The 16,204-nt window shown below is 34.8% G+C and overlaps 1 protein-coding gene across 1 annotated transcript in view; it reads right to left on the bottom strand.

The window, feature by feature from the left end:
• The window catches only part of LOC107671094 (VPS10 domain-containing receptor SorCS3-like), a 56,245-nt gene that overhangs the window by 7,734 nt on the left and 32,307 nt on the right, over positions 1-16,204 (bottom strand). The window contains exons 8-19 of the mRNA XM_016463943.1: positions 15,183-15,272; positions 14,919-15,098; positions 13,966-14,112; positions 12,771-12,873; positions 10,167-10,243; positions 9,923-10,014; positions 7,149-7,256; positions 6,052-6,169; positions 4,759-4,892; positions 3,237-3,350; positions 2,883-3,058; positions 1,051-1,211 (exon numbers count right to left, since the gene is read on the bottom strand). Of these exons, the coding sequence (XP_016319429.1) occupies positions 1,051-1,211; positions 2,883-3,058; positions 3,237-3,350; positions 4,759-4,892; positions 6,052-6,169; positions 7,149-7,256; positions 9,923-10,014; positions 10,167-10,243; positions 12,771-12,873; positions 13,966-14,112; positions 14,919-15,098; positions 15,183-15,272 (1,500 nt within the window). The remainder of the gene's footprint in view (positions 1-1,050; positions 1,212-2,882; positions 3,059-3,236; positions 3,351-4,758; positions 4,893-6,051; positions 6,170-7,148; positions 7,257-9,922; positions 10,015-10,166; positions 10,244-12,770; positions 12,874-13,965; positions 14,113-14,918; positions 15,099-15,182; positions 15,273-16,204) is intronic.

Genomic DNA, 16,204 nt, shown 5'->3' with positions numbered 1-16,204 from the left:
TATTTTATATATATATATATATATATATATATATATATAAGAGGAAGGTACACAGGGTGAAATGAACAGCTAATATTATTTAAAATTATTTTATGGAGAGAATCTAAACAGGACGTTCGATTATAAAACAAAGCTTCTGTATAAGAGTTTTTAAATGCTTTTAAACTGCTCTGCGGCAGGTTTCCAGCAGGAAAATGCTCTAAAATGTAGATGCATAATCATTCAAAGCTGCTCTGCCACTTTTTATGTGTTTCACCTCCGAAATGTTAAACAGACCTGAACTGAATGATCTCATAGTGTAATTAAGAACATAATGCAGTAATGTTTGAAAGCATCATAAAATAGTGATTCATATGCCTATAATAACTGTATAGTTTAAATCCATCCTAATCCTTCAAGAAACCAGTATAATGATGTCAAAATGAAGTCTGTGATCTCTGGAGATGATTGAGATGAAACAAAGGTAAAAACAAAATATGTCAGCAATATTAACAATATAGACTACTGTTCAAAAGTGTGGGGTTATTTGATCAAAAATACAGTAAAAACAGTAATATTGTGAAACAATCATAGTGACCTCAAAATTTTGAACAATAGAGTAAATGCCCAATAAAAAAATCTACCTTGTGACAAGCTATCTATAATTAAAATTATATCTGGGCTTTTTAACTCGCCCAATTTCTAAGCTGGATGCATTTTCCCCTTGTGTTTTCCCAAATATGGCTATCATTCATCAAAAACTATTTTGACAGAGTTGGAATTCAGTTATTCTTTTTCTTTTGGTAGCCGATGTTCATAATGCAAAGGGGAGAAACACACAGTGTCACAGTACTATCCCCGCCAAAATCCAATCCAAATCCATCCTAATAACAGGTTTACCTATTTGACCCTGGTAACCACAATATATTTGGCAAAGCCCTTGTTTTGTTAGAGGTCAAAAGTAATACTGGAATATCTGCCTAACCGATCTGGACCTCTGGGCCACATGCGCACACGCACACACACACACAAACACAAACACACACATATATATATTCTCAGCGTTTGAACCTCTGTCCTGTTACTGAACCACCAGTAGAAAGTAGCGGTCCTGGGCTGACTGGGCCACAGCACTGCTGTCAAGTTGGCCTCGTTTCCTCTGATGACGACCACCGGTGCCGAAAGAAAGATACGCTCCACGGGACCTAAACATGACACATCGGACGTGATATCTCATCAGACACAATATGAAGTCAATAACGATCACATTTAACACCGAACACAACAGCAATTTCTTCTTCTACACATCCTTGATTGAGAACTGGTTCTGAAATAGATTGTCTAGATGTGCAGTCAGTGGCATAGAGGTAATTTAGTCTGACAGGAAAGAGTTTTTTATAGTGACGGCAGTCAGGCCCGGATTAAGAACACATAGGGCCCTGGGGTTATAGCAAACCCAATGGCCCCCCTTCATAGTAGCGTATCCTGGTGCCACAACGTTTTCTACCACAGGAATAATTAGTTTTTTTTATTTTTATTTTTTTTATCAAATCTCCAACACACAGAGATACAATGAGTATACACACTAAATATTCCAGGCTACAATAAATTAAAAGAATAAATGCATTAACACTAGATATGAAGTCAAAGCAAATAGGTTTCCAGAAGCAGCAACAACTTTTGAGCATATACAACTCCCTTAAGGAGTTTATTTTAAATAATTTTATTATTAGAAGGTCTTCTTTCTGGCCCTAGAAGAGAAGAATCATCAGGGCCGGACTGGTGCTAAAATTCAGCCCATCTGGCCCACACAGGGCAATTGGAATAAATAAATTATTTATTAATAAATAATGGACGAAAACAAATTATATTTTTGAATACTTAAAATGCATTTAACAATGTTAATATTTCATTATATTGCAGGCTCCTAATTATTGAATTCATATTTTTCTGCAATTAAAGTTTATTAGAACTATTAAATTCTCCTTTGTAGTTGCCCTAATGAAAAGCTAATTCTTGAATCCAGAGTTAACCGTATAGTATTAGTAAACCTTTATAAAAGTGACTTATTGCCTTTATTTGACCCAATATTTAATAGGCTATAATTAGCTTATAATTATTTTCGTGACATTAATAATAAATATCATTAACCATATTTCTACAGTGAGTTATGTGTCAGTGTACATTACCTTTCAAAAATTTGGGGTCGGAAAGATGTTGTTTTTGAAAAGTCTCTTATATCAGCTAAGGCTGCATTTGTTTTATATATATATATATATATATATATATATACACACAGTAAAACAGTAATATTGTGAAATATTATTACAGTTTAGAATAATTGTTTTCTATTTTAAATGTAATATATTTCTATCATGACAGCTGAATTTTCAGCATCATTTCTCCACTCTTCAGTGTCACATGATAATTCTAATATGCTGATGTGGTGCTCAAGAAACATTTCTTATTATGATAAATGTTGAAAACAGCATTCAATAGCATTTCGCTATTTGAAATAGAAATTGTTTGTAACAATATAAATGTCTATACTGTAACTTTTGATCAATTTAATGCTTTTGTGCTATTTATTAATTGAAAAAATCCCAAACTGACACCAAACTTTTGAACAATTGAGTATGCAAGTTCTTTTCTAACCTAGTTAGTAAGTCTAGTTAATTTCATTGAAATGAAAAGCAGTAGCCTAGTAAAATTATGGATTGGTGGTGGCACAAGGCAAGATTGATGAAAAGGACATTGAATGAGACCCCCTTATGTGATTAGGGGTTTGGTGGTTTGGAAATTTGTTTTACTCGTAAAGTTGGTCTTAAAAAGTTTGAGAACCACTAATCTAAAGCACAACACCTTATAAATGACTTTGTGTGTGTGTCTGTGCACCTGCTGACTCACATTTTGCAATGCTACTCTGAAGGTGATGTTGGTTCCCAGTACAGCAGTGAGCTGGGAGTTGATGGTGCTCAGCTGTAGGCCACTGGGTGCTATGGGTTTACACTGTTGCATTTTGGGACTTAGTGTATCCTTCAGACCCTCTCTACAGTTATTCAACAGCACTTGCCTGTACCTGCACCGACACACACAAAGACTTTAGAAAACACCCTCTGTTACCAGCAGAAACACAAAAAGAGACATGTAGTTAATACACAAACACTCTTATGAAGACTATCACAAAGAGAATCATTTTGCACGTATGGGTCATACTGCAATGTGTGTGCATTTGTGTATCTGTGAGTGTGTGTTACCCTGTGCTGTTGCGGTAGCGCTGTCCATGGCTGCAGGTGTGTGCTGGTAAATTGACATCATACCAGAATGCAGGTGCACATTTTCCACTGGCCTGTCTCTCAAACCCATAATCACTGCAGGGAAAATCATCAATTATTCAGTTTGGTTAAGCTCCTCTCTATGATGCAGTCTATAGAGAGAAGTGGCTTAGATATATGCTGTATAGACTGCACTTTTCATACACTGTAAAATAAAAGTTTTTCAATGGTTTTCTCACGCACCTTAGGATCAACTAAAACCATTTTTTACTGTATTGTTCTTGTGTTGGCTACATGAAAGGCTCCCACGCTTTCTGACAAATATATTTCTATGATTTTTCCTTGACCTTTCCAGTTGTTTGCTATAAGAAATAGTTTTATAGAGATTGCACTTACAAGAGTAACTGGCAGCCTAAATATTTTAAAAACAAACATTTAAATTTATATATATTTTTTATTTAAATTTTTGAAAATTAATTAAAAGTTTACCCACCATTATCGGTTTTATTTTATTAATTTCTAAAGATTAATGCAACTTGCTACACATCTATTGCCACATTATGTGCCACATTATCAGCAGTTAAAATCACCAAATTGCACTTGGAACAGTGTTATTGTAGTATTATTTATATATTTATTAATATTTTGAATTAATATTTTGCTTTTATTTTAATATTTTCAGTTTTAGTTTGAGTTATTTTGTTATGTGTTTTTGTCCTTATTATTTTTTAAATATTTCTATTTAGGTTTTAATTAATTTTTTATTTCAGTTTTAGTTTTAGCAATTTTAGTACTTCAACTTAAACATCAACTTTTGTTTTAGTAACGTTTTAGCAGCACTGTAGCCTTAAGTTGTGATTGGTTAGTGTGTTTACAAGGTATAAACTGCTGTAGGGGATCAGGGCTAAACTCAGTAACACCAGCTCCTTCCGGCTAATCAGATCACTGCCACATTTATCATCCATTTAAATATTCATTACTTATTCATTTGGAGATAATTAATCATTTGACATTATGCTAATTTTACGCACCTCTCATTCATACGTGTAAGCAGACGACTCTAATGGAGTCTGTGTGTGGTACAAGGGAGATTTATGTCGTCGTTATGATCAGCGCAGGAGTGTGTCTCCGTGTGCATCGGGGTGGGTTTGTAAAATCTCCATCAGTATAGCGATATGATTATGACAGACTGATGTAAAACCAGGTTTTTACCTTGCTGCCTCAAGAGCAAGCTAATTTAAGCGACTGCAACAGTATCATAAACTGCACTGAAAAAAAAACTGACAAATAATAATAAAGAAGGGAAAAACCTTGTTTTTTTACATTCAAATGCCACTTAATTAATCTGTATAATTGGTTGGATCCCTGCAGCTTTTGTTCTCTGCATGCAACACTGAGTCCTTTGATCCGCAAGAGTTACTGTCACTCATTTCTTCCATTGGAAAAGCAGCTGCTCTGCTTTTCCATGTGTGTGCATGTATGCATATGCGTGCGTGTGACTCACCACTCAAAGTCATAGAGGGTGCAGATGCAGGGCTCAGCTGAAACAACTCGAGAATATTCCTGACCCAGAGTGCAACGTGTGCCAGGCTTCCTCTTCATATACACCTGTCTCTCTCCCATCACACACACCTCACCCTGAAATGCACATAAATACCCAGTTAAATAACTAGCAGTCAAAGTCACCAAACTGCACATGGAAGACTGTTATTTTAGTATTATTATACTATTAAAATATTAATTATTATTTTGCATTGGCTTTTATTTAATATTTTCAGTTTTCATTTAAATTTTAGTTTTGCTACATTCTTTTGTAATTTTTATTAGGTTTTTTTTTTGTTTGTAATTTTGTAAATTTATATATAGCTTTAATTAATTTATATTTCAGTTTTAGTTTTTGTAATTTTAGTACTTAAACTTTTATTTCGGTAACATTTCTGGTTTCCGTTAGTTTTTTTTAGTTGTGTTTTTAGGTTTACGTTATATTTTATTTTATTGCAGCTATAGGTAAATTAACACAGCTATAGGTCAATTAACAAATTATTTTTAATAGTTTTATTTACCAATAACAACGCTGCTTGGAATCAGGCTGTCAAAGCTTTCTGTTTTTTTTATTAAAGCTATTATAGTAAATGTAATGTAGAATATGGCAAATGTATTGCAATGGAAGATAACATAAATACATATATATTCACAAATGCACACAGGAAGCAGGGTTGCCAGGTCTGTGAAACAAAACAAGCCCAACTGCTATTCAGAACTAGCCCAATTACGTTTTTTTCTGCAGTTTTCCGCTCCGTTGGGGGTCTCCTCCATTGAAAGAGCTTTTGCTTTAACCCGCGGAATACAAAACAACCCAAGGCAACAGTGTAAAAGTAGCCCAATTCTGCGTGAATAGTGACAAAAATGTTTTCTAGTTATTCTGCTTAGCTGAGGATGGATACGGTAGTTAGTACAAATTTTAGAAAACGTATTGTGCTTCCCAGGAAACAGATTTGACATGCAATAGATGCTGACTCTGAAACTCCGTAAAACCACAAGTGAGAGTCAAGGCTGATGGACAACATGTCACCAATACTATGTGCTGAGATCTGTTGTAAAAATCCATTACGACTCTATTCATTTCCATTCAGCTTGGGCATGTTACCCCAGAGGTGAATATAATCGCCCGTGCCACTCTAATTACTAACAAATTCAGTGTCAAAAGAAACTCATGTTGAATGTTGAGTAGGTGAATTACTGCTTTGCTGTTGAGACTGAACAGTAAGGTGTGCTGTGATAAATGTGAGGTGACAACCTTGTTATGCAGGTGCCATGTCTGAAAGTCTCCGTCTGTGCATTTCCGCCCAAACAGGGAGCTGTAGTCAATCTTTATCAGCTGCCAGTCGGAGTGGTAATTAAAGTGCCCGAAGAATCTACGAGGATAGAGATCCTTAAGCACAACAGGATCGGTTTACTTTTACATTCTTTACAAGTGCTTAAAGGGTTAGTTCACCCAAAAATGATAATTAGCCCACAAATTACTCACCCTCTAGTCATTCTAGGTGTATATGACTTTCTTCTTTCAGACGAATCCAGTCGGAGTTATATTAAAAATTGTCTTTGATCTTTCAAGTTGTTTACAAAGGAAGCAAAGGAAAACCAGTCTCCTCTTGGTTTATATCGAAATCCTCCGACATTCTTCTTTACATATCCTCGTTTTGTACTTTTAATAAGTGACCGGTGTTTTGTTTTGATATCTCCCCTACGCTTCCGAGTTCGTCACTTCTGAGCGGCGCATGCGCAAAGCCGACCTCCGTACGTCATCCTCCCGGAGCTGCTTCCGTGTAGGACTGTTGGCGCAAGCACGTTAAAGTGATTATTACGTTTTGAATATGGATATTTTTCTTACAAAAACGCATCGATTCGCTACAGGAGACCTTTGTTCACCCCCCGGAGCCATGTGAGACACTTTTTTTTTTTTATGGATGGGCGCTTTTTATTTAACTTCTTTTGGACTGATGCATGCAACACCTGCTGAGTGGCATTAAACAGCTTGAAAGATCAAAGACAATTTTTAATATAACTTCGACTGGATTCGTCTGAAATAAGAAAGTCATATACACCTAGGATGACCTGAGGGTGAGTAATTTGTGGGCTCATTTTAATTTTTGGGTGAACTAACCCTTTAAAGGACACATATTGCTATGGCAAATCCGTAAATGACTAACAAGAAGGAAGTGTCAGTGTTACCAGTACAAGAAAGTGCGAGGATCATAGTCCAGGCATGCAGACATGCAAATGAAAATATTTAATCTGATAATAATGATCCCAAGTAAGTGAAGGTTCATTACTGACACCTCCTGGACCATTTGGATCAGTGTGACTGAGAAGACGAGGTGAAATGATTCTTACGTAATGATGTGATTCTCAGTCTCTGGAGTCATCATAACCCCATCAACAAATAGGGGTGTAGACGAAAAGCTGAGCTTGTCCCACTGCCGGCCTTCATCCAAACTAATCCTAGACACACATACATTTCACAAATCATTTCACTGGCAAAGCAGATTCGGTTCATATTCTGATTAATATACTGTACAGTGCACATTTGACAAAGACATAAAAATAGAAGATGCATTTGTTCAGTCATCTGAGAATATTTATCGGATCCACAAAAACAAGTCATTGTGGAGTCACTTCATTAACATTCTATGTGGGTTACATCTGCATAATTACATTAAAATCCAATCTAATATATGCTCTTTGAAAAATATCAAGACAAAATCATTCACCATACCCCACTTGTGTTTACATTACCCTCTAATCATTATTAGTCATGTAAAATGCTTAATATGTCTCATTACACATTCAGTCTATTTTACATGTCATTGTTCTTTTATGTCGCATCTCTTTATTGTACTTTCTTTCTGTCCTTTGCATTGTTTTTTATTATTTTGCTCTGGGTAAGTGGCTCCTCAGTGTGTTTTGTTTTCAGATTTTGGTCTTTCTATGAATGTCTTATATTTTAAAGCACCTGCTTGTGTTCATGACACCTATTCTTGTGAATTTAGAGCCCTCTTGTTTTCTTTGTTCTGTGAGCATTGAATGTTCAAACTAAACTTACTGGTTAGTCATAGTCGTGTTTTTGGGGATCTTAGTTTAGATTAAGTTCATTTCAGCAGAATTTATTTATTTTTTCTTACTTTCAATAACCAACGCAACTCTCTCACATTGCTGAGTCTGCCGAATTCTGCATAAATCCCATAATCAGCACACATTCTGTGTGGAATTGATATGCTTTTAATACACACAATTAGTGCACAACATCAATCGCTTTTCCATTCTATACTCTTTATTGTGTATAGAAGTTTGGGAACAGTATGATTTTTTTATGATTACTTTTATTCAAGGAGGCAATAAATTGATCAACAGTTACAGTAAAGTCATTTATCATGCTACAAAAGTTTTTCTTCAAATAAATGCTGTTCTTTTGAACTTTCTATTAATCAATTAATCCTGAAAAAACGGTTCACAAAAAATGTTAAGCAGCACAGCTGTTTTCACCATTAATATTAATAAAAAAAGGTTTCTTGAGCACCAAATAGACATATTAGAATAATTTCTGAAGGATCATGTGTGATTTCTGAAGGATCAAATTTACAATTTAAAATATATTAAAACAGAAAACTGATTTTACACAGTATATTTCACAATATTACTGTTTTTACTGTATTTTGATCAAATAAATGCAGCTTTGATGACCATATGAGACTTCTTTCAAAAACATCAAAAATCGTAAAAACCGACCCAAAACATTTGAATGCTAGTGTATATCTTCACAATGCTTTTAAAGGTTTACTGTTCTCTTTATTATTGTTTCTAACAGATGTAACAGTCTCTTCGTGGGATCTTTTCATGTAGAAAGGAAAGATTTTCTGGTTTGGTGTTCCTTTTGTTGTAGATATGGGTCAAAGTCACCCGAGTTGATGGCTGAACACCCACACACACATCTGACTCTTGTTCTAACAGCAAGCCACAGGAGGATACAAATTATCTTCCGCAGCCTAATTGATCCTGACAACATTTCAGAGCTTAACACATCAAAGCCGCGTGTGTGACGTGACAGGAACAACATGTTGAACTGAAGCCCACTGAATCCCACCTCTGCTTCAAACCCCCCCAACGTGAGCATAAAAGCCCTGGCAAACACAGCCACCTGCACTACAAAGCCATGACAGGCACTTTCGCTGAAAGGATTCCAAATGTTTGATATGATAAGACCTATTGCCTGCTGTTTATATCTGCCAGTCCTCATATCAAAGCTGACGTTTAAGCATGTGGGAACTTCAAAAACTTAGTCTGAATAAAAAATATCCAAAAAGTTAGAGATAAACTGCATAAACTCAAAAATGCATAATCTTGCTAGTGCTCTGTTTTATATACATATATAATGTGTGAAGTCAAGTCACCTTTATTTTTATAGCACTTTATACAACAGAGATTGTTTCAAAGCAGCTTCACAGTATTAAACAGGAAAGTAACCAAATCAATGCAAACTTTAAAAATGAGGCAAATCCAAATTCTGCTATACAGCAGCTGCAACAAGACAAGTGTCATTATTTAGCTCCAGTCATTTTAGTGTTGATTCAGTTCAGTTCAATAACTGTGTAAAAGTTCAATTCAGTGATAAGCAGCTCTGCTGAAGTATAGTGTAATACAATAGTGTAGTTATTAAATTCGAGTCAGTAAATGTTGATTCAATTCAGTTCAGCAACAGTGTCAATGTTGCAAAATACGTCAATTATGAACAGATTTATTTCAGCTATATAAAGCAGCTCTACAGGGGATAGTGGCATTAATCATCTCAGTTCAGTTCACGTTTTGTTCTTATCTGTGTTAGTTCCATCAAATCTATACTGTTTTTGAATATTAAGTGTCTTTTAAACCCCAACTATGCAAACCAAAGGCAACAGTGGCAAGGTGACAGAAATTAAGAAAAAATCTTGGGAGAAACCAGGCTCAGTCAGGGGACTAGTTCTCCTCTGGCCTAAATGAATGAACATGGTGTCATATTGATTCCAGGCTGCATCACAAATCAGATTTGTGGATTGATGTTGTTCAATAAAATTTGCAAGGCAGTGAATTTATAAATATGTGTTTAAGGAAAAAAACATCCTTTTTTGTCTTACCATAAATGGCGTGTTGGTACAACAGATTGTGTAACAGCTAATAAAGCCCCTCCATGGTCCAAAAACCAGACACTGTGCTCCTCCTCAAAAATCTAAAGACAGTGTTTAAAGAGTCAAAAACCAACAAGGTATTTCAGCATTCTGTTTCTTTGTTTCTCACATTTCTTTTAGTTTCAGGTAGTTTGAGTGGTGATCAGGGACAGGGTGCTTGTAATCTTAAGACTACACTAGGTGAGTGGTTTACCTGTCTCCATGTGTTTCCGGCATCAGAGGAGATGAACATTCCCGTATTAGAGAAGGAAAGCTCGGGCCCAATGTTACCTGAGAGAGAAAATACCGCTGTAACTATGACAGACAGATTATTCACCATGCATATGCTGGAGATATATTAGTGGATGAGATTTTATTCTATTTCACTAGAGTTTATTACAATCAAATCAAATCAAATCAAATACAATAAAAAAATAAACAAAACCAAACAAAAAACAATGAAAAAGAGATCTGTGCTATTAAGCATATTTAGGTAATTACTGTATGCACTACAAAGGCAAAACTATTGAATTTCGATTGATTAGTTTTCACACATTTAATCAGTAATTGAGCATAGATGATCAAAATCTGTCTTTTACAGGTCATTTCATGGTCTAAGCTCCATGTATTATATTAAGTGTGACATTGTAAAGAAAAAAAGGAAATTGTTTCCATCAGTAGCTGTTTAAATGATTATCTTTTATATTGTCACTGTACCAAAGACAATTGTAACTTAAAATAAAATATTAGTTTGACAGCATTTCTGAAATAAACATTTATTTTAATTTTATTTTTTTACAAAAAAACTATAAGCAGATATTTGGTGCTATTAAAATAATAATTCACAAGTCCTTTAATACAAATCACTAGTAATCTCATGATTTCGGACCAGTCTTTAGAAAGCACAATAAAATGTAGGGATGCATGATATTGGATTTTTGCCGATATCTGATATGCCAATGTTTTTCAACTAATTTTGGCCGATAGCTGATGCAGATACTGATATATTTCCTTTTGTTGGAAACAACACCAAGTCTCTCCTGTGCAGAGGTTATAAACAAATTATTTTTAAGTTTGGTAAGTTTTTAACAAAAACGTTCTTGTTAGAATTAAATAAACAACAATGAAGTTATTTTATAATGAGAGTACATTGAAAGCTTTAAAAATAACTATAAATCAACTATAAATCAGTCACTGCATTTTTTTTTACAGACAGATGCAGTGGTAACCTTAACATTTTATTTTAAGATTTAACATTTCTAGATAGTCTAAAGCAAAATAGTTGTAAAAAATCTGAAAATCTTTTAGAGCTCCTTGTATTTAAGTTTTCATAATCCGTTTGAATTTTTTTTTTAACACATTAGCGAATAAATCTTTATATATAAAATTATTTCATTTACAAATGTCATGTTTGTGATTTTTATTTATGTAAGCTATAGCTTCTGACCTTTAAATCAAAACATACTTGTGACTTTATAACATCATTACAGTTTTATGTAATCAGAAACACAATCTTAATTTTATTTGTATATTTTACTTTAATTTTATTACAAGTAGGCCAACAGCACCCCCAAAGTAAATAAAACGCCTTACCGGACGAGCAATAGGACTCCGGGGATGCTGCTGCTGCACGTGCTAGGGACTGCTGACTCTATTGTACAAAGGACGCATCATTCTGTACGTGCATTCTCAAATTAAATCCAGCGATCCAAAACATTGAATTTAATCATCATTCACGAAAAAGTCTGATTCAAGAATGACCACACTGCTGATGTGATCTTATTGCTAGCCTAGCACAGCCTGAGCACGTGAGTTATTAATCTTATCGGCAAGGCATATCGGCATAAATTTTCATATCGGGCCATGCCGATATTTACTTTTTAAGTCATTATCGGCCGATTCCAATAACGTTCCTATATTATCGTGCATCCCTAATAAAATGATATTATAAACTTTGTTGAATATAAAATTGCTTCATTAATATTTGAATTTACTTAAATCCCCTAATATTTTGTGCCCTTTTACAGCCCCCACAGGGGTTCCTTGGATTTCTATTAATCAGTTAATTGAGGGGGTCCAGTTTGAAAACCCCTGGTCTATGAGACCTGATTTAAGTCATTTAGGTTAACATATTTTTTTAGTTACATTTTGCCACTGCACAGAAATATAATTTTAAAGCTATAATCTATGATTTCACAATAAATTCCTGGTGCATATTGTCTGGTGGGTATGAGTGCCCTCAAAGACCACAATCATCATGGCACCTGATGATGAACGTTTGGTAAAGTTGCTGTCAGTGACAAAACAAAACAAACAAACAGAAAAAACATTTTTCAATTCCCATATTTATACACTCTGAGCATGGAAAAGTGATTGCGGAACAGCTGTTGGACATGACAGGCCATTATGAATGTGGAAGACACCGGTCACATTTTCTGCGTGCTCTGCATGACTGACTTTTTGAGTGTGCATCTATCTAGTCTCATGCAGGAAGCTATTTGGGCTTGAGTTTTTAAGATAACTTTATAATGAGTCTGACAAGCAAAAGAACAGAGTGAAATGAGTTTTTGTTCCAATCATGCCAAACTCTGCAGCTGAAAAACACAAAGATGTAACAAATTGAAAGCCGTGATTTGGCCACTCAAACTCCATCTGCATTTAAAAGCATGCACATTTATACCCATTCTTCACTCTAAATTGTCAGAAACCTCTGGGGGACTCAAGACACCACAAGCATAAAAACAATAAAGGAAGTGGCACAGTTAAATGCACACACACACGCACACACGCACACACACACACACACACACACACACACCTGTGGCCACTATAATCCCTGGAGCGGAGTGTTTGGTGGAGATAGTGTCAGGTGTGTAGGGGTTTTCAGACATCTGCAGGAGAAGGTGCAAGGAGCACGAGGGCTGAAAATTAGAACATTACACAGTATTAAATTATATTTCAATACATTTACATCTATCTACATAATCTCCCCTGTATCAACCGACTGTAGCATCAGCTTTCAAAAGCCATGCAAATGAATCCGCTTCATGTCTCTGCTGCTTTTGTCCATATTTTTTAGCATCCCTTACAATTAGAGTGACCCAGTTTTTTTTGGAAACGAAAAAAAAAATCTAATCTTTGATTTCAGAGCTTCAGAAAAATCGTAATGTAATTATGGCAATTAGAATTCAGTGTCAATACAGTGTCAAAAATCAGTCTAGTTAAATGCAATCAACCACCTAGTGATTCAAAACTAATTTCATATGCAAGTAAGCAACAAACTTGTATTCTGTGTGTACAAGCGTCTGAATTCTTGTACCAGCAGTTGTTTAAAGTTGGTAACAAGTCCCAAAATACCCAAAGCACAAGGACTGGAAAAAAAAAAAAACTTGTTTCATCTTGCCTTTCTAAAGAATGACAACACATGTGCAAACACTGAATCCACTGTCTTTTGGTGCAGTAGAAAAAAACAGTAATTAAGACTTTCTGAGATCTGCTGATAAATGGACTCCAGTTGTTCAATGTATGTTTTAATTGAAATCACCAATCTTCCAGAACAGTGTAAAACATCAGTGAAAGTCATTACAAAGATACAGAGAAGGTAGCGTGTCTTAATCAAATCATCAGAAAGCACTGAATTCAGAGCTACTGTTTGGTAGCTGGCAGTTCACGCTCATTTCACTGTGAGACTAAAGGAGTTCCTCTCTGCAGGGCTCCACTGTAAAAATGCATCAAATGAAAAACGTGTCAACACTGTAATGTCTTGTTTTCATCTGACCATAGTTAAGTATGTGGGTCTGAGTGTAATGTAATGAATATAGTGGGTGTGACTGGCTCTGATGGAGTGCTTGTTTTCAATAAAAGTGGGCGTGTCACTGTAATAGGATCAACATTATTAATAGCTGTTTTATGTTAAATAGTATTTCACCTACTTTTATGTTGGTGATCTATGCTTTTTTGGCAGTGTCTTCATGTTTAGTAGGAAATATCTGGATGAGTTCATTGGGTCTCACCAGGTTGCAGTTGATGTCATGTCCTGTGGTGTCTTTCGCTGGAGGCTGTAGTAAGCTCCATGTCTGGCCTTTGTTGTAGGTGATATACGTTCTCATCTGTGCATCTTCTTTCTTATTGGCTATGATCAGTCCACTAACACCCGCCACCTTTACAGGACAGGACAAAAGTGATCTGAACTCAAATACTTGGATTTCCTTTTTTGTTTTTGTGATGATGATGATGATGATGATAATAATAATAATATAATAAAGTAGTATATTATTGTTATTATTAACAACAACAACAATACAATACTCATTTATTACTATTATTACTGTTATATAGATTATACAAATATTATCAGTACTGTATGTTCAATTATAAACATTAGTTTGTGCGTCTACTAAATTATTATAATTTAAATTAATATTATAACTTACATAATATAAATATAATAATATAATAAATCAGTACATTATTCTTATGTTATTATTATTAGTAGTTGTAGTAGTAGTAAAAAAAAAAAATTCTTAGCATGATTTTTACTGTTTGTAAGATTATTACTGTAAAAATATTATCAGTTCTTTTTTCTTTTCTTTTTTTTACAATTACAGATATTAGTTGGTGTTTTTTGCCAAGAAGGAAAAGAGGAGAACGAAAAAATATCAGGTTCTACATGATTGCAGATAGGCCTCGTTTCTCTTTGCATTTTTGCTTACACTTCGTTTTGAGTTGTTCTCGTTATCAGATTTTCTTCTTCTCTTTGTATTCATAGCGTTTCATTGCATAACACTGCTGTTTTGTGCTGCATTGCACTGTTCCCTGTTCTACTTTCAAAATTCCTGGCGAAAGCCATGGTAATTACCAAAGTTTTCCTAATTGCACACAACATTCATATGTGAACATTCACGATGGTCGACTTCTTAAACTTAATTGGCAAGCACCATCAGGCCATACAATCATATTTGCAGACCTTGTAGACATCCACAATGAGGTTTCCTGCAAGACTGCGGAAGGTATGGAGGTTTGGGAGTGAGCGGGTGAAGTAAACTCCAGGTGTGTCAGAGATGTACAGACTGTAGGTGTCATTTTCGTTCCACTCCTGCACTGCTGCCAGCACTTGCCCCTCATCTGTACTGACAATGTGCATGTCCTGCACGGAGAACAGCTGTTAGAGCCACATACATTTCATCTGACAACTTATTTGTGACAGCTAGTGCTGTGTCATGTATCTTACTTTGGGTAGACAGTATTTAGGGAGCTGTATGGTCCTGAAGGGCCCTCGCTGATAGGACACAAAGTACGTAGTTCTTCCTGCTGTGGTTAACTGATACACACACACACACACACACACACACACACACACACAAAGTCAGAGAAAGCACAGTTACAAGGATTTACAACAGATCAGCACTTCACACCAGTCAGAACCCATGTTTGCTTGTCTATCATAGAGGGAACTTTCCATCACTCATGATCCAATGTTTTCAGCGTCTCAGAGCGGCTTGAACTCAAATACTTGGATTTCCTCTTTTTTTGTGATGATGATGATAATAATAAAGTAGTATATTATTGTTATTAACAACAACAATACAATACTCATTAATTACTATTATTACTGTTATATAGATTATTATAAAAAATATTATCAGTCTCAATATTATCGGCTTGGTTCATGGTATATGTAGTGAAATCTATCTCTGCATGTGCTGTGAGCATTTGGGTACACAGTGTTTGCCATTCACATCATTTCTTACATTTTTGTGGACAGATAATTACAGCATTTCACTAGATTTGTAATGAAACACATTTGCAAACCTCTTTTCACAAAAACTGCAGTTTCCGCCAAAATAAAAGCCAGAGGGTTTAACTCTTGCAAATCATAAGTAATTTTACACTATAGTGTAAAGTAAAAAAAAAAAAAAAAAATCAATTAACAGAATTACAATAATAATTATTATTATTTTTATTATTTATTTCGGCTGAGGAATCTCATAAAACTTTTCAACTTTTTCTTATCAACTTAAAAGTAAATTATTTTAAATACTTATCAAATGTAGTATTTTTGTGCCAGTTTTTCCCTGTGGTATTGATAATGATATTATATATAATAAAAAAAAGAAAATACAAATATTAAATATAAATATAGAAATATTTTTCAAGCAATTGCTAGAGTTAGAAATTATAGTATTGTGACAACACTACCTCACACAATAAAAAAACATTTTGGTAGCAAACTATTGTTTTAGTCAAACTGAA

Source organism: Sinocyclocheilus anshuiensis, unplaced genomic scaffold (assembly GCF_001515605.1).
Source record: "Sinocyclocheilus anshuiensis isolate Anshui unplaced genomic scaffold, SAMN03320099.WGS_v1.1 scaffold861, whole genome shotgun sequence".
NCBI lineage: Eukaryota > Metazoa > Chordata > Actinopteri > Cypriniformes > Cyprinidae > Sinocyclocheilus > Sinocyclocheilus anshuiensis.
The sequence above is the reverse complement of the archived record's forward strand: the minus strand, read 5'-3'. Positions and strand labels throughout refer to the sequence as shown.